Source organism: Python bivittatus, unplaced genomic scaffold (genome assembly GCF_059951505.1).
Source record: "Python bivittatus isolate LINGU-HERP-01145 unplaced genomic scaffold, Pbiv_v1 ctg000480_np1212, whole genome shotgun sequence".
Lineage (NCBI taxonomy): Eukaryota > Metazoa > Chordata > Lepidosauria > Squamata > Pythonidae > Python > Python bivittatus.
In genome coordinates this window covers 75,099,807-75,112,106 of record NW_028277075.1, presented here as the reverse complement: position 1 = coordinate 75,112,106, position 12,300 = coordinate 75,099,807, and the positions used below count along the sequence as shown (strand labels likewise).

The 12,300-nt window shown below is 43.7% G+C and overlaps 1 protein-coding gene across 3 annotated transcripts in view; it reads left to right on the top strand.

Annotated features, from left to right (window-relative positions):
- Positions 1-3,045: 3,045 nt before the first annotated feature.
- The window catches only part of SPEG (striated muscle enriched protein kinase), a 121,138-nt gene continuing 111,883 nt past the window's right edge, over positions 3,046-12,300 (top strand). Inside the window, exon 1 of one of the 3 annotated variants that reach the window (XM_088146343.1) lies at positions 3,046-3,603. In XM_088146343.1, coding sequence (XP_088002469.1) covers positions 3,171-3,603 — 433 coding nt within the window. In that variant the 5' untranslated portion in view covers positions 3,046-3,170. The remainder of the gene's footprint in view (positions 3,604-12,300) is intronic. The other 2 variants (XM_025167226.2, XM_088146342.1) reach the window with 2 other exon arrangements.

Genomic DNA, 12,300 nt, shown 5'->3' with positions numbered 1-12,300 from the left:
GGCTGCAGCACTTGCACCCTTCCCCTCCGTTTGCAGGCCACTGCCCTGCATGGCTATTTTGAGCTCTGCTGCTGGACAGACATGATGCCTGACTTCTGCAGGCAGCCATGTGAGTGTACTCATGTAACTGGTCCAGTTAAAATATCACTTGGCCATCTAGTGGTTGTCTGGATTTTTGAAGCACAGTTATGGTAGCTCTGCTCTCTGTGTATTTATTTAATCTGCTATGGGATTAATCAGTCTGGTATAGTGGTTAACGTACCAGTAGAAATTGGGAGTCAGTGAGTTCTGGTCTTTTTTTAGGCACAAAGGGGTGACCTTTGAGCCAGTCACTCTCTCTCAACCCTTGGAAGGAGGCAATGGCAAGCCACTTCTGAAAGCTTGCCAAGAAAACTGCAGAGGCTTGTCTAGGCAGTCACCAGGCGTCAAGACTGACTTGAAGGCACCAAAACAATTTGAAAAATGGGATTAGATGGGTATTTTCCTCAAAGGCATTTTCAGTTTAAGAAGGATTTCATGGATTCCTACAGAACTAGATTAAGAGAAATGCATGTCTTTATATTTTCCCTTAGTTCTCTTTTGCGTTATTCTTTGTTTTTTTTATTTACTGCACCATCTCCTTGGACAAGATGTAATAATATTAGCATTCAGAGAGAGCCTTGAAAGCATTTTGCATATATCGCTTGATTTCACACACACTTTATTTAACCATAATTTACTAAATAAAGCAAAATACACTGGCTTTGCACAATACATTAAGCCATAAACCATGATTTAAAAAACACAATAGCTGGGCTCACACTTCGTGGTATGCCATTGGCAAAACAGATTATGCTTGTTTAACCACAGTTTGCTGAATCAAGGTTGTATCATATGCTAAGCTATAAAGCAGTGTTTACAACTTATAATACAGTAGCTGGGCTTAACGTTAAACCCAAATCAAACCACATTATGGTTTAGCATGATGTATGAATCCAGTATTGTGCCTAGAACCCAAACTAATAAGTTTGCAGTGCAGGGGTTTTAGTATTCATGCACTGACTATGGTTGGAAATTTACCTGTTGTATTTTATTTCACCAACTTCTTGCTTCCTTATCGGTGTGCTGAATGAGCTTTCCACAGCTCCGTTCAGCCACTCGAAAGGCAAAAGTTCTCCTCTCCAGCAGGTGGCAGCATCGTTCAAATCTTTCCATGATCCAGCAGTAAAACATGCAGCGGAGCTCCACTATGTAATTCTTGTTGGTTTGTCTTTTAATGGATAATGTCAAAGTGGTTTTTCTCTGAATAATTTATAAGGCCGTCGGCTCTCCTGATTCCGCTGTCTAGAGTTTGGGGTTGCAGAGCACAAAGCCCAGGACTGGAAATTACTTACTCTATCATTCTGCCAGGGTTAATGCAACTCATCCTTTGTGTGATCTGAGCCTTAGGCTCCCCTGATTTAGCAGAAACGGTCAAGTCTTTAGGCCAGTTCTAGCTGACAACTTTTCTCATACTGTGTTTATCTTTTTCTTCAATTCCACTGTCTTCTGCAATCTTCCATTTTTTCCCAGACCTTGCTTGCTTCTCTTACATACTGTAAGTGTGCTGCTGCTCCGAAGAGCTACAATTAGTGCTTGTGGTTCTCTCCCATTTATTCAGCCATCACAACAACTCTGTAAGGTGGCTTAAGATGAAAGAGGATGACCAGTCCAAGGACATCCAGGGAGCTTCGCAGCCAACTCTGGATTTGCATCCGTCTGTCTCCCCAGTCATAGACAGACCAATGTGTTCTCTTCCTGGGTGGTGGTGGGGGTCTTTCTTATCTTCTTTCCTCCACACAAATATCGAACCAAGACCACCTTTATACACTTTGCTTCAGACCATACCATCCTCCCCCTCTCCTCACCTGGACACATAGACCTCTGCTACCTAGAAGCCCTCCGTCTGGTGTGCTTGGCAGGATCTTCAGTGCGGATAAATGTTCCATTTGTCCAGCAGAAAGCTGGCCCTGCCTAAATAACTCTGGTTATTCAACCTCAGATCATACTTTTGTCTGTTCTAGATCCCCTTTACCTCACCCCATGATCTTGGAGAATATTTGGCACAACTGTGTATGAGAGCCAGTCTGGTATAGTGGTTAAGGACTAGGAACAAGGAGACCCAGGTTATAGTCTGTCCTCAGCCATGGAAGCTCACTGGGTGATTTTGGGCAGTTGCTCTCTCTTTCAGCTCACCCTACTTCATAGGGTTGTTTCAGGGAAAAATAGGAGGAGGGAGCACTATGTACACTGCCTTCAGCTCCTGTTACAAAAAGTGGGGTATAAATCTAGTAAATAAATAAATAAAATTATATGGAGGGAAAGGTGGGCTTTGTTTAGAATTTGGGAAGAGATCATTTCTTCAAATATTTGCACTGAGGCCATGGAAAGGAGCACTTTATCTCCGTCTTGCATTTGAAGTGTCCATAGCATGAATTGTCTAGAAACAAGGAAGGGAGGACCGAGCCTAAGAGGCCCTATGTCCCTCAGTCCTAATTTGGAAAACTGTAACCCCCACCACCACCACCAACTTTTATCTTTGCTAGAGGATCTGATCCACTCCAGTCCTGCACCCAGCTCTTCTCAGCTTGGGTCAAGGAATGTGACATGTCAGAAAACAGCTGCTACTTGGGAGGAAATGAAGGAGCGAGAAACTGAATGTGGGCTGGAGACATTTTCACTGTGGGATTTCCCTTCCTCTAAAAGGGGGGATAATGTGGTGGAATGAGGAGTAGTGGGACCATTAAGAGCCAGTAAAGATGTTAGAAGTCACAGCATGAGGGCCTGGGTGTTGAGTGAACTGGGCGGACTGTGCCCTCTGCAAAGAGTCTGGCTCCCTCCGTGTGTTAGGATGGGCTGGCTGCAACCTGAGACCATCCTAAAAATAACCCCCTGCCTGGCAGCAAAGCAACCTTCTGGGACTTGTCCGGCTGGGTGGGCAGGCACCTGGAGCAGCGTCAGTGCCCCCTGGCAGATGCCCAGCAATTGGGGGGTCTCACACAGAGAGGGTGAACATCAAGGAAGGGAAACAGCTGCCGGGGGGCTGTGCGGGGCCCTATTTGGCTGAGAGATTGCAGAGTCCTAGGTCGGGGGGGTCTTATGCAACATCACTGCAACCAAAGGCCGTGTAAAAGCCGGCGAGGCCGTAAACTATGCAGAAAGCTCAGGGACAGAATACTTTCCTCCAGGGCACAGAAGGAGCTGGGGAGACAAGATGGGCCCCTGGCAGAGCTTCTCCAAGCCCTGCCATTCCTCCTAAGAGAGCCAAAGTCACAGCGGAGCAGGGAGGCCCTGCAGCTCCAGTGTTTCTGCAGGGGCTGAAAGACACGGCTGTTAGCATCGGCCATGACTTCCTGCTGGAGGTGGTCGTGACTGGCAACCCCCAGCCGTGCCTGACCTGGTACAAGGAGAAGCTCCCTCTTGCCTCCCTCCAGAAGAAGGACAAAGAGGAGGAAGAAGAAGACTATGGCAGTCTCCAAATCTGCAACAGCAAGGTGGCTGACGCTGGAGTCTACAGCTGTGCGGCCAAGAACGAGCACGGTGAAGTTGTCAGCACAGCCACCGTGACGATCACCGATATGGAAGGTATGGAGAAAGTGGGACGGGGGTCTGGTGGTGCTGCAGGCCCGTGCCTGAGTCCTACCTGGGCAGCGGCTGCTGCATCAGCAATTAACACTATGCTTCCCAAGGGGGAACAAGCAGCCCTGCTTTTCCGAGGCACTCAGTTCTTCAGCCCTGAGAGCATCTGATTCCTATTTAGCAGGGCTGCAAAGCAGCCTGGTTTACACGCCAGTGCCAGGGTGGAAAAATAATCACCGAATGCCTCTGACCGTGTATCAAATTCATCGCCCTGGTCAGTAGGTAAGTGTGGCTTCTCCCAAGGAATCAGAGAGTTGCAGGTTATTTGGTCCTTAGATGGATGTGTCTGTACTTCTTTCCTTGAGAAATTAACCCCTGGCATAAACCAAGCACAGGGCAGGAACAGGGGCTTCTGCAGATCCTACCCGACTGAAGACTTGTCATTAGCTAAGCATGGGGCCTTGTGACATGGGCAGAATTGTGGTGCTGGGAGGGGAGAGGAAAACCTGAATGCACGCAGTGCCTGGGCTTAATTCAGCTGAAGACTTAGCTTGAGAATCTCTACCCTTAATCTCACCCCTCGCCTTTTATTAGAGAATGAGAATTAAACGTAAACAAGTAAGTGGAGAATAACACCCCCATCTAGCAGAATCACAACTGCTTCTTAGGATTAGGGTAAAAACCTTCAAAGCTAAATGGGACTGGGGAGTCCTCTCCGTTTTGAAATTAGGGATGGCGTGGTGAGGCTGTTAGGGGCCTTAGAAACAGGACGGGGATTACATAGTGTAGGTAATAGCAAAGCACACCTTTTTGTGGCACAGAAAATGGGCCAATATGAGGGGCAGTAGCCAGTCACATTCTTCCCACCTTCCCAAGTTAGGGCAGCAATCGTTAACATCTGAAACCTGAGTCCTTTCAGGAAATTAAACCGCCTCCTGTCCTGCCAGCGCACTGCCACAGAGGCTGGTTCTTACTTTGTCATCTGAATCATCCCCTCTTCCCACATGGATTTCACATGATCTGGTCCTGCCATTGTGCTGAGGGCATGATAGAAACTGCGACTAACTACCCAATGGCCCCTTTCCTACAGACTTGCAAATCTGTTTGTCATTGCATACAAGATGGTGGAGGCTTCAGTTCAGAGGGGCAAATTGTAAGGTGGAAGTTGCTCCTGATTCAGCATGGTCCAGTAAGAGACAGTGGGGACGCTCTATTATTCTGCGTTACAGCTCTGAGAAACTTCTGCCAAAATCTAGGGCTAGATTATGAGACTGACAGGCAGAGGGAGTCCTGTTTCTCCAATCAATAACTAAATAGAAGCAGAAATATTTCTGGGTGTAATTTCTTCTCTCAGTGGCACATAAAACAAGAGAAGACATTTGAGTTGACATTTCCCTCTCCAAAACAGAAGAACCCTTGTAAGTTCAACCAGCCTAATTTTGATCTGTTGGTGAAGCTGCTCCAAGTTTGGCCACCTTGGTGTATTCCATTCCTTCCCAGGGGTAAATCTACAATATGTGTTGTAATGCATTTGGATTTAGCACCCACTCAAGATTGTATTTCTCTGAGCATGGTCCAATGAATCAGAGAATCACATGGCAGCATTTTTTTTTTCTTTCCAAAATGGAACTGACAGTCATTTTGTCAAGCAGGTGAAGGTCATATCCTGTATGGATGCAAAAGGATCTGAGCTGGAAAACCCTGCCAGGTCTAAGGACTGTATTTGCATGATATGCTGAACCACAACCAGCCTAACATGCTAACTATAGATACATATGTTGTGTGAACACAGCCAACAGGTTTCAGAAGGCTATTTCTAACAAGGATATCATGGGCTTGTCTACATGAGAGCCTTACAAGTCTAATCTATGTTTAGTATTTGCAAAGATAACTACTGTACGATCTGAACATTCTCAGATTGTCTCAGGGCCTTAAAACAAGCAAAGTTCAAATCCTCAAATCCTCACTGCTTTATGTTTTATGGAAAGTTTAACATTGCAGGTGGCTTCTCAGACCCAACTTTTATTTCTACATATGCCCAAAACTTGGAGGAGAAGGCAACCATGCAAACATGGCCATCTAATCAGAATCTGAGAAATTCTGGTTCTATGAACATCAGCAACTGATTGGTTGAATACAGCTAATTCATAGAATGACTAAGACAGCCTTTTCGTAATGAAAGGCTGTCATCTTCACCATCACATGTCTAGTGCAATGCCAGCAATCCATAGAAGGCCCAACATACCCAATTGCTTCCCACTAAAGAGGGAAAGACCATGCAAATTATAGGACTATCAGATCTGGGATGCAAAAATTCAGGTCCTCATCAGATGGCAGCAAAGAGACACAGAAAACTCCACTCTTGCCTGCCATCTTGTGGCCCTCTGGATTGTGCAGCCTGGATCTGGGAGGCCTAATGCAACTCCTCTTAGAAAATGAAGAGACTTGTAACTCTTCATCTGTGTCTTGCATTTTTCATACATTATTTTTAATATATGATCCTGTCTCATGAATTCATGGTATGGTAGGCAAACAGGGCAGCTACACTTCCTTTACTGTTCAGTGGGAAACCTGTATTCCCCCCACCCCTAAGGTTTCTGGACAGAGATATCTGCGGAGGTGAGGGATCAAGGAGGCAATGATGAAAGCAGTTGTGCTATAAGCTCTGCCCCATTTGTATACAGGTAGTCCTCATTTAGTGATTGCCTTGTTTAGTGACCATTCACAGTTGCAGCAATGATCAAAAAGTAACTTTGTGATCAGTCCTTACATTTACAATGTTCGCAGGTCTGCAAAGCAAAGGAAAGCTGAAGTAAGATTGTAAGCACAGTTGCAGTTTTACTTAGCTATCGCTTTGCTTTACAACTGAGTTGCTGGTCCCAATTGTGGTCACTAAATGAGGGTACCTGTATGCACTAAGACATCACATGCACATATGAAAGGGGTGGGGGTTGTGTTGCAATAGTCCAACACTACTTTCATCATTTGGACAAAAGGCTCCAATCCTGCGGATGCCTCTGTTCCCAAATTTGTGTTGCTGAAACATGGCTGTGCAACTTTTTATGCTGAAAGACAGAGAATTAGTGAAGGAGGATAAATGGCTGATGAAAAGTCCTGATTTTAGGAAAGACTATTTTTGGTAGTGTTAAGAGTGGATCTTGGGAAAAACTGGACATGGAAGAAAAGGAAAGAAATGAAAAAAAACTACAGTGAAAGTAGAACAACTGCAGGAAGAGAAAATGAACCCTGTATGGAAAAAAATAGTAAAAGATAGATTGTGGAATGAATGAAAAATGGAAGTAAGGAACATGATATGGACGCTGCTTGGAACAGAGTGAAAGAATTATGTTATGAAGTGCCCCAGAAGCATGTGGAGTTATGCTGATAGAAAATATGAAAAAGGATGCTTGGTGGAAAGGTCATGGATTAAAACTCTGGACAGTTTGTCCATTACGTGTGTGGTAGAAGAAGCATGGACCATGTCCTCCATCATTAACACAGACGACTGTGGATTTGGTAAATGTGATGCAGTGCAGAGTTGCTGCATTCTTAGCTCATAAAAATGTCTTCAGTATGACTAAAACCTGCAAAAACCTGGACAATCAGTTAGATGGCATCAAACTGATACACTCTGATTGTTGCCATCTAGTGGTTATCTGGATTTTTGCAGCCCACATCTAGTAGCCCTAATGTTTGGGATGATTTAAATGCTCCAAGTGGTGAAATAGTATAAGAACACTAGTCTTAAGATAGAGTAGCTGCTTGGCAATCTGACAAAAAGGAAGCTAAGAACATGGAATTAACATACTGGGTATATCATAAAGCAAATAATATATCTCACTATTTAAAAAAAACTTTTTAAAATGAACTTTACTGTGGTATGTACTGTATGATACGAATAGTGTGCATGAATGTGTGTTTGTATGATTAGAAATATTTATTTCTGTGAAATCTATTCTGCTACCAATGGAGGCAGAAATAGTGGAATTTGGTATTTTCTGCTGTCTAGTGTGAGAATTGTTCTTGGATTAATTTATGTGAGCGTGATTTTCTTTTGCCACTGACTAATCTACAAATGAAGAGGCAATATTTAAGGTGACAGCACTGCTCCCCATTTGCTTTGGTCCTAGTAGACAAAAAGCTATGGTCACCTCCAGACAGGAATGCAGGCTCAACAAGGGATCTTGATGAACCTTCTCCCCATCCCTCAATGATGCTGTCATTGAAAGCAAGACATTCTGATCTTGTCCTCTGGAAGGGTGTCTTTCTCCCAAACTTGATGGGGATAGAAGAGAGCCCTAGACCTTCTCTGCCTACCATGGGGCTGCACTGGCTCATCTGGGTAAAGGAACCAAACATGCTGCAATACTGGCATGCTGGTATCTGCAGTTTTAAGAGGAATGGAGACAGGCAAGGGCATGACTGGCACAAGTTCATTTTCTTTGACTTCTCTAAAGAGGGAAAAAGGGTAAAGGCACCAACCTGGGGAAAAGAACAATGCTATCAGTTACTGCCTGGCAGCCAAGAACTGATTGACTGGTACTCCTTTGTCCTCAGCTACCCGCAGAAAAAAACCTTTTAGGGCTGATTGGCTGCTGGTTCCCCGCATGCAAACTTGATCCATCCTTGTGGCATCCCAATTGCCAGAAAGGTCTCAAAACAGCTCAGAACAAGACTGAATGGGATACCCAATGGAATTGGAAGGGCTTGGACGCAACAAGGTTCAACAAGGACAGGGAATTTGTAAAGTTAGATGATGGAGCAGCAGGTCCACATCAAAGTTCATTGATAACAAAATCAGCTGGCCTTTATGGTGCAGTGGTACCTGTTGGGCTTTGGCTGTGGTTATGAGAGGCTGCACAATCCTTGCTACATATCCTTACTAAACTAAACATTGAACTGAGGAAGTATGTGCAGTAGTCTGTTCCTGAGATCATTCACATAATGGTCCTATACAGGCATCAACACTGCTATTAGGATAACATACTTAGAGTTTTTCACATTTATCCATTTTATTTTATTTTATTTTATTTTATTTTATTTTATTTTATTTTATTTTATTTTAATTATTTAATTTCTGTAGCAACCCGTCTCAACCAAATGACTCTGGGTGGTGAACAATTCTAAAACAATAAGAACAATTAAAAACAATGTATCTGTTTATGTATGTATGTATGTATGTATATCAGCTGAGAAAATTATTATGATAAGACAGGGCCCTTAACATGTTCGTGGCCCCAGGCCCGAGCACATAGCCAGGTCTTTAAAGCCTTACGATAGGCCAACAGGGTTGGAGCCATCCAAAACTCTGAAGGGAGGATATTCCAAAGGGCAGGGGCTACAGCAGAGAAGGCACATCTCCTGGTCCCTGCCAGCCTACATTCCTTTAGTTATTTTCTACATACCGAATACTAACATGAAGGAAGGGGCAGCAAGATCAACCTGCTGACTCCAGAGAGGATGTCCTGCATTGTGTTAGACATGCTCCATGGACAGGCTTGCTTTGCTGCAGAAACCTGAGTGGGGCTGGGTAAGGTACACATTGCATAGAAGCCTATATGGGGACAGCTTGTAGGCATTTTTTATGTGTGCACATGAGCACTCATATGGGCCATAAGAGTGTCCTCAGTAATGCCTCCCCATTATGCAGTGATGGTCACAAATCTTGGGATGACCTTATCCTGTCATTCATACCTCCACCCGTAATACTGAACAAGTAAGGTATCTAGAAGAGCCCACTATGGCTCTCTGTTCAGAGAACTCCTAATGGCCAAAATTGCATTTGAACCTTAAGCAAAAGCTGAAGAGAAACAAGTGTTTCTAATGTCATGATAGCCCAAACGTAGCTAGCAGTAGCCTCTATAACCAGCAACTACCTTTTTGGCTGGAAAATATCTACGTTCATACAGGGAAGGAAGGCCATTCTGATCACAACTGTCAGTCAACTCTGTAGACCAGGACATGAGAGAAATCTTGCATGTAAAATTCCCAAGTTCCCCCATCAAGGCCTCCATAGAAACAGTGAGGAGATCAGTACATACAGAACATCTGCATCAGTACTTACAATAGATGGTGAGAACAAGGATTTTCAAAGTTAGCTACACAGAAAAAGGAAGCATATACAGGGCAAGAGTAAACAAATTGGTTACAGGGTTATCCCCTATCCACCTTGCATCCTATCCCTCCCACCACACCACCCCAGGTCTCGCTGCTGCTGCTGCTGCTGCTGCTGCTGCTGCTGCTGCTGCTGCTGCTCCTCCTCCTCCTCCTCAGGGGACCTTTGGCTCATTGTTGACTCCTGGCAGCTGCCTAGACTAGTCCTTGCAGTTTTCCTGGCAAGGTTTTTTGGAGGTGGTTTGCCCTTGCCTCCTCCCTAGGGCAGAGAGAGAGTGACTGGCCCAAGGTCACCCAGCTGGCTTTGTGCCTAAGGTGGGGCTACAGCTCACGCTCCCCAGTTTCTAGCCTGGTGCCTTGACTACTATACTAAACTGGCTCTCTTTGCCTCATACAGCAGCCATTTTAGTTCAGAGAGAGAGCTACTTCAGATCACTGGACAGTTCAGATAAAATAATGCTCAGATAAGAACATGAGAACTCATTAAAGAGAGATGGTAAGTAAGGTTCAAAGATAGTAGTCTGTCCTCTATGCCTTGCTCTATTATCCTCATTATAAATATTATAGCTTTGTGGAGCTGTAATGCTAATGATGTATCTACTCCCACCTTGCCTACTGAATCCTACATTCCTAGGTAAAGTAGTGAAGGCTGGAGATTATTAGGTGAAGTTTGCAGAATGAGGAGTGGAGGTGGGACTGCTTTACAAATTGTGTCCGTGCTTGGCAAGGTAGAAGTGAATAGACTAACAGACTCTCCTCCTGCTTTTTGGGTTGTAAAGACTAGCCCTTCTTCCCAGCCTTACTGCTACAGCTTTATGGTTCCTTGGCTGACATTTCTTTTACACTGATTCCAGCACCTTCATTAAAAGCCCCAAAGCCATTAAGACAACTTATAGAAGGCCACTGGGACTCTGGTTTTGTGTGTGTTCTATTTAATACAATACTCTGACTAATAGCTACTGCTTCACACATGGCTTGTTTTATATAGGAGATTGCATCTGTGAAGGAAATTGCTTCTATATAACACCATACGTGGAAACAAAGGCCCAGCTTTCTGTTTTGCAAAGTGTGTAGGCAATAGCCCAAAACCCTATGGCCACTGCAACATAGATTATTCTGAAAAACACGCTCACATATGGCAATGCATACACAGTTTCACTGCAGTGTGCAGTGTTAGCTACGTAGGAAATTACTTCACACAGAAACAGTCTTAAGTGCCTTTTCTGGGGCATTCATAATTTCCACCCTGCCTTGATCTATACAACAGAAGACGCGCTATAGGAATACACACCCTACTCCGCAGGTTTAAATTAGTGGGTGGTCACGCTTAAGGGACTGGGCTTCTCTCACCTTTAGCAAAGGATTACACTACCTATTCTTATTACCAGATACTGACTCCCACAACGTGATGGCCACTAGTTGTCCTCTGGATTTTTGCAGCCCAGATTTCCTAGTCCTATTCTGGAGCATCCATGGTTTGAACCAATTTGTAGGGATCAGAAGGAGGGGGTCATGGAGATGAAGTGCCCTCCTGCCACTCCTCCCATCATTCAAAAAGTTCCTCTCTTCTTCATATTTGGTCTTCCCAGAGTCTATTAAACATCTGCCAGTCAGGAAAATACTTAGACCATCAGCTCCAAACTGTTCTATGGAGCATCAGTGTTCTGCAGGAGCTGAATAAGTGCTCCGTGAAAAAGTTAATTGATTCTCTGGTCGCCTGGCAACTGATAATTTTGGGTGGGTGCCTGAATATAAAAGCCTTTCTCTGTATTAACATGTATCTATTCCAACAATATATGCAAAGCTCCAGGATACTCAGTGGCCAGATAAATTTTGAAAAAGCTACTTTATATGATTTGCATATTTTCTCATAACTTCATATGTAAATGACATTTCTTAAGACCCTTCAACTTTGGGAGAGTGTGAAATGAGGAGGTCTTGTTTTAATTAGTGTGGTTGTGTGTTTTACTTAAAAAATATCCTGGGGTTGGAACAATTTTCCATCTCATGCCAGACTACTTTATTCAGAAAAACGATTCAGTGCAGAAGTAACGTTATTCTCCTGGCTGCAGGCAGAAACCTGGCTTACACTGATATCACAGGGTAATGCTGAAGGTTCATTGATTGTGCAGCGGCACACCATTTATCCAAGTGTAACAATTACTTTCTAAATCAGGAACATTTAGTCTGGCAAGGTAAATTCATTTCCAGCAGAGGATACTCTGATGCCATTTGAATCCAGCAGAGAAAAATAACTAGCTGCTGTTGCACACACCTTTCACTTTGAACCCAGAGAAATAAAAAAACTTAATTTGTGGAAGATACAAGCTTCAGTTAATTCTTAGCTATTAATATTTCCTGGGTATTCCAGGTAAGAGTGAAACCCATAATACTTTATGTGTTAGAAATCTCAGTATTCTTAACAATCTGATCACTACGGTTAGCAATAAACCCTTCTCTCTATAAGAAAATACAAATATCTCCCACATTCATAGGAAACACAGAGCAGAATTAAAAAAAGAAAAAAAGAAAAAATAACTTTATTAGCATTGCATTAAAAAAACATTGTAAATGTATATATTTAACCCT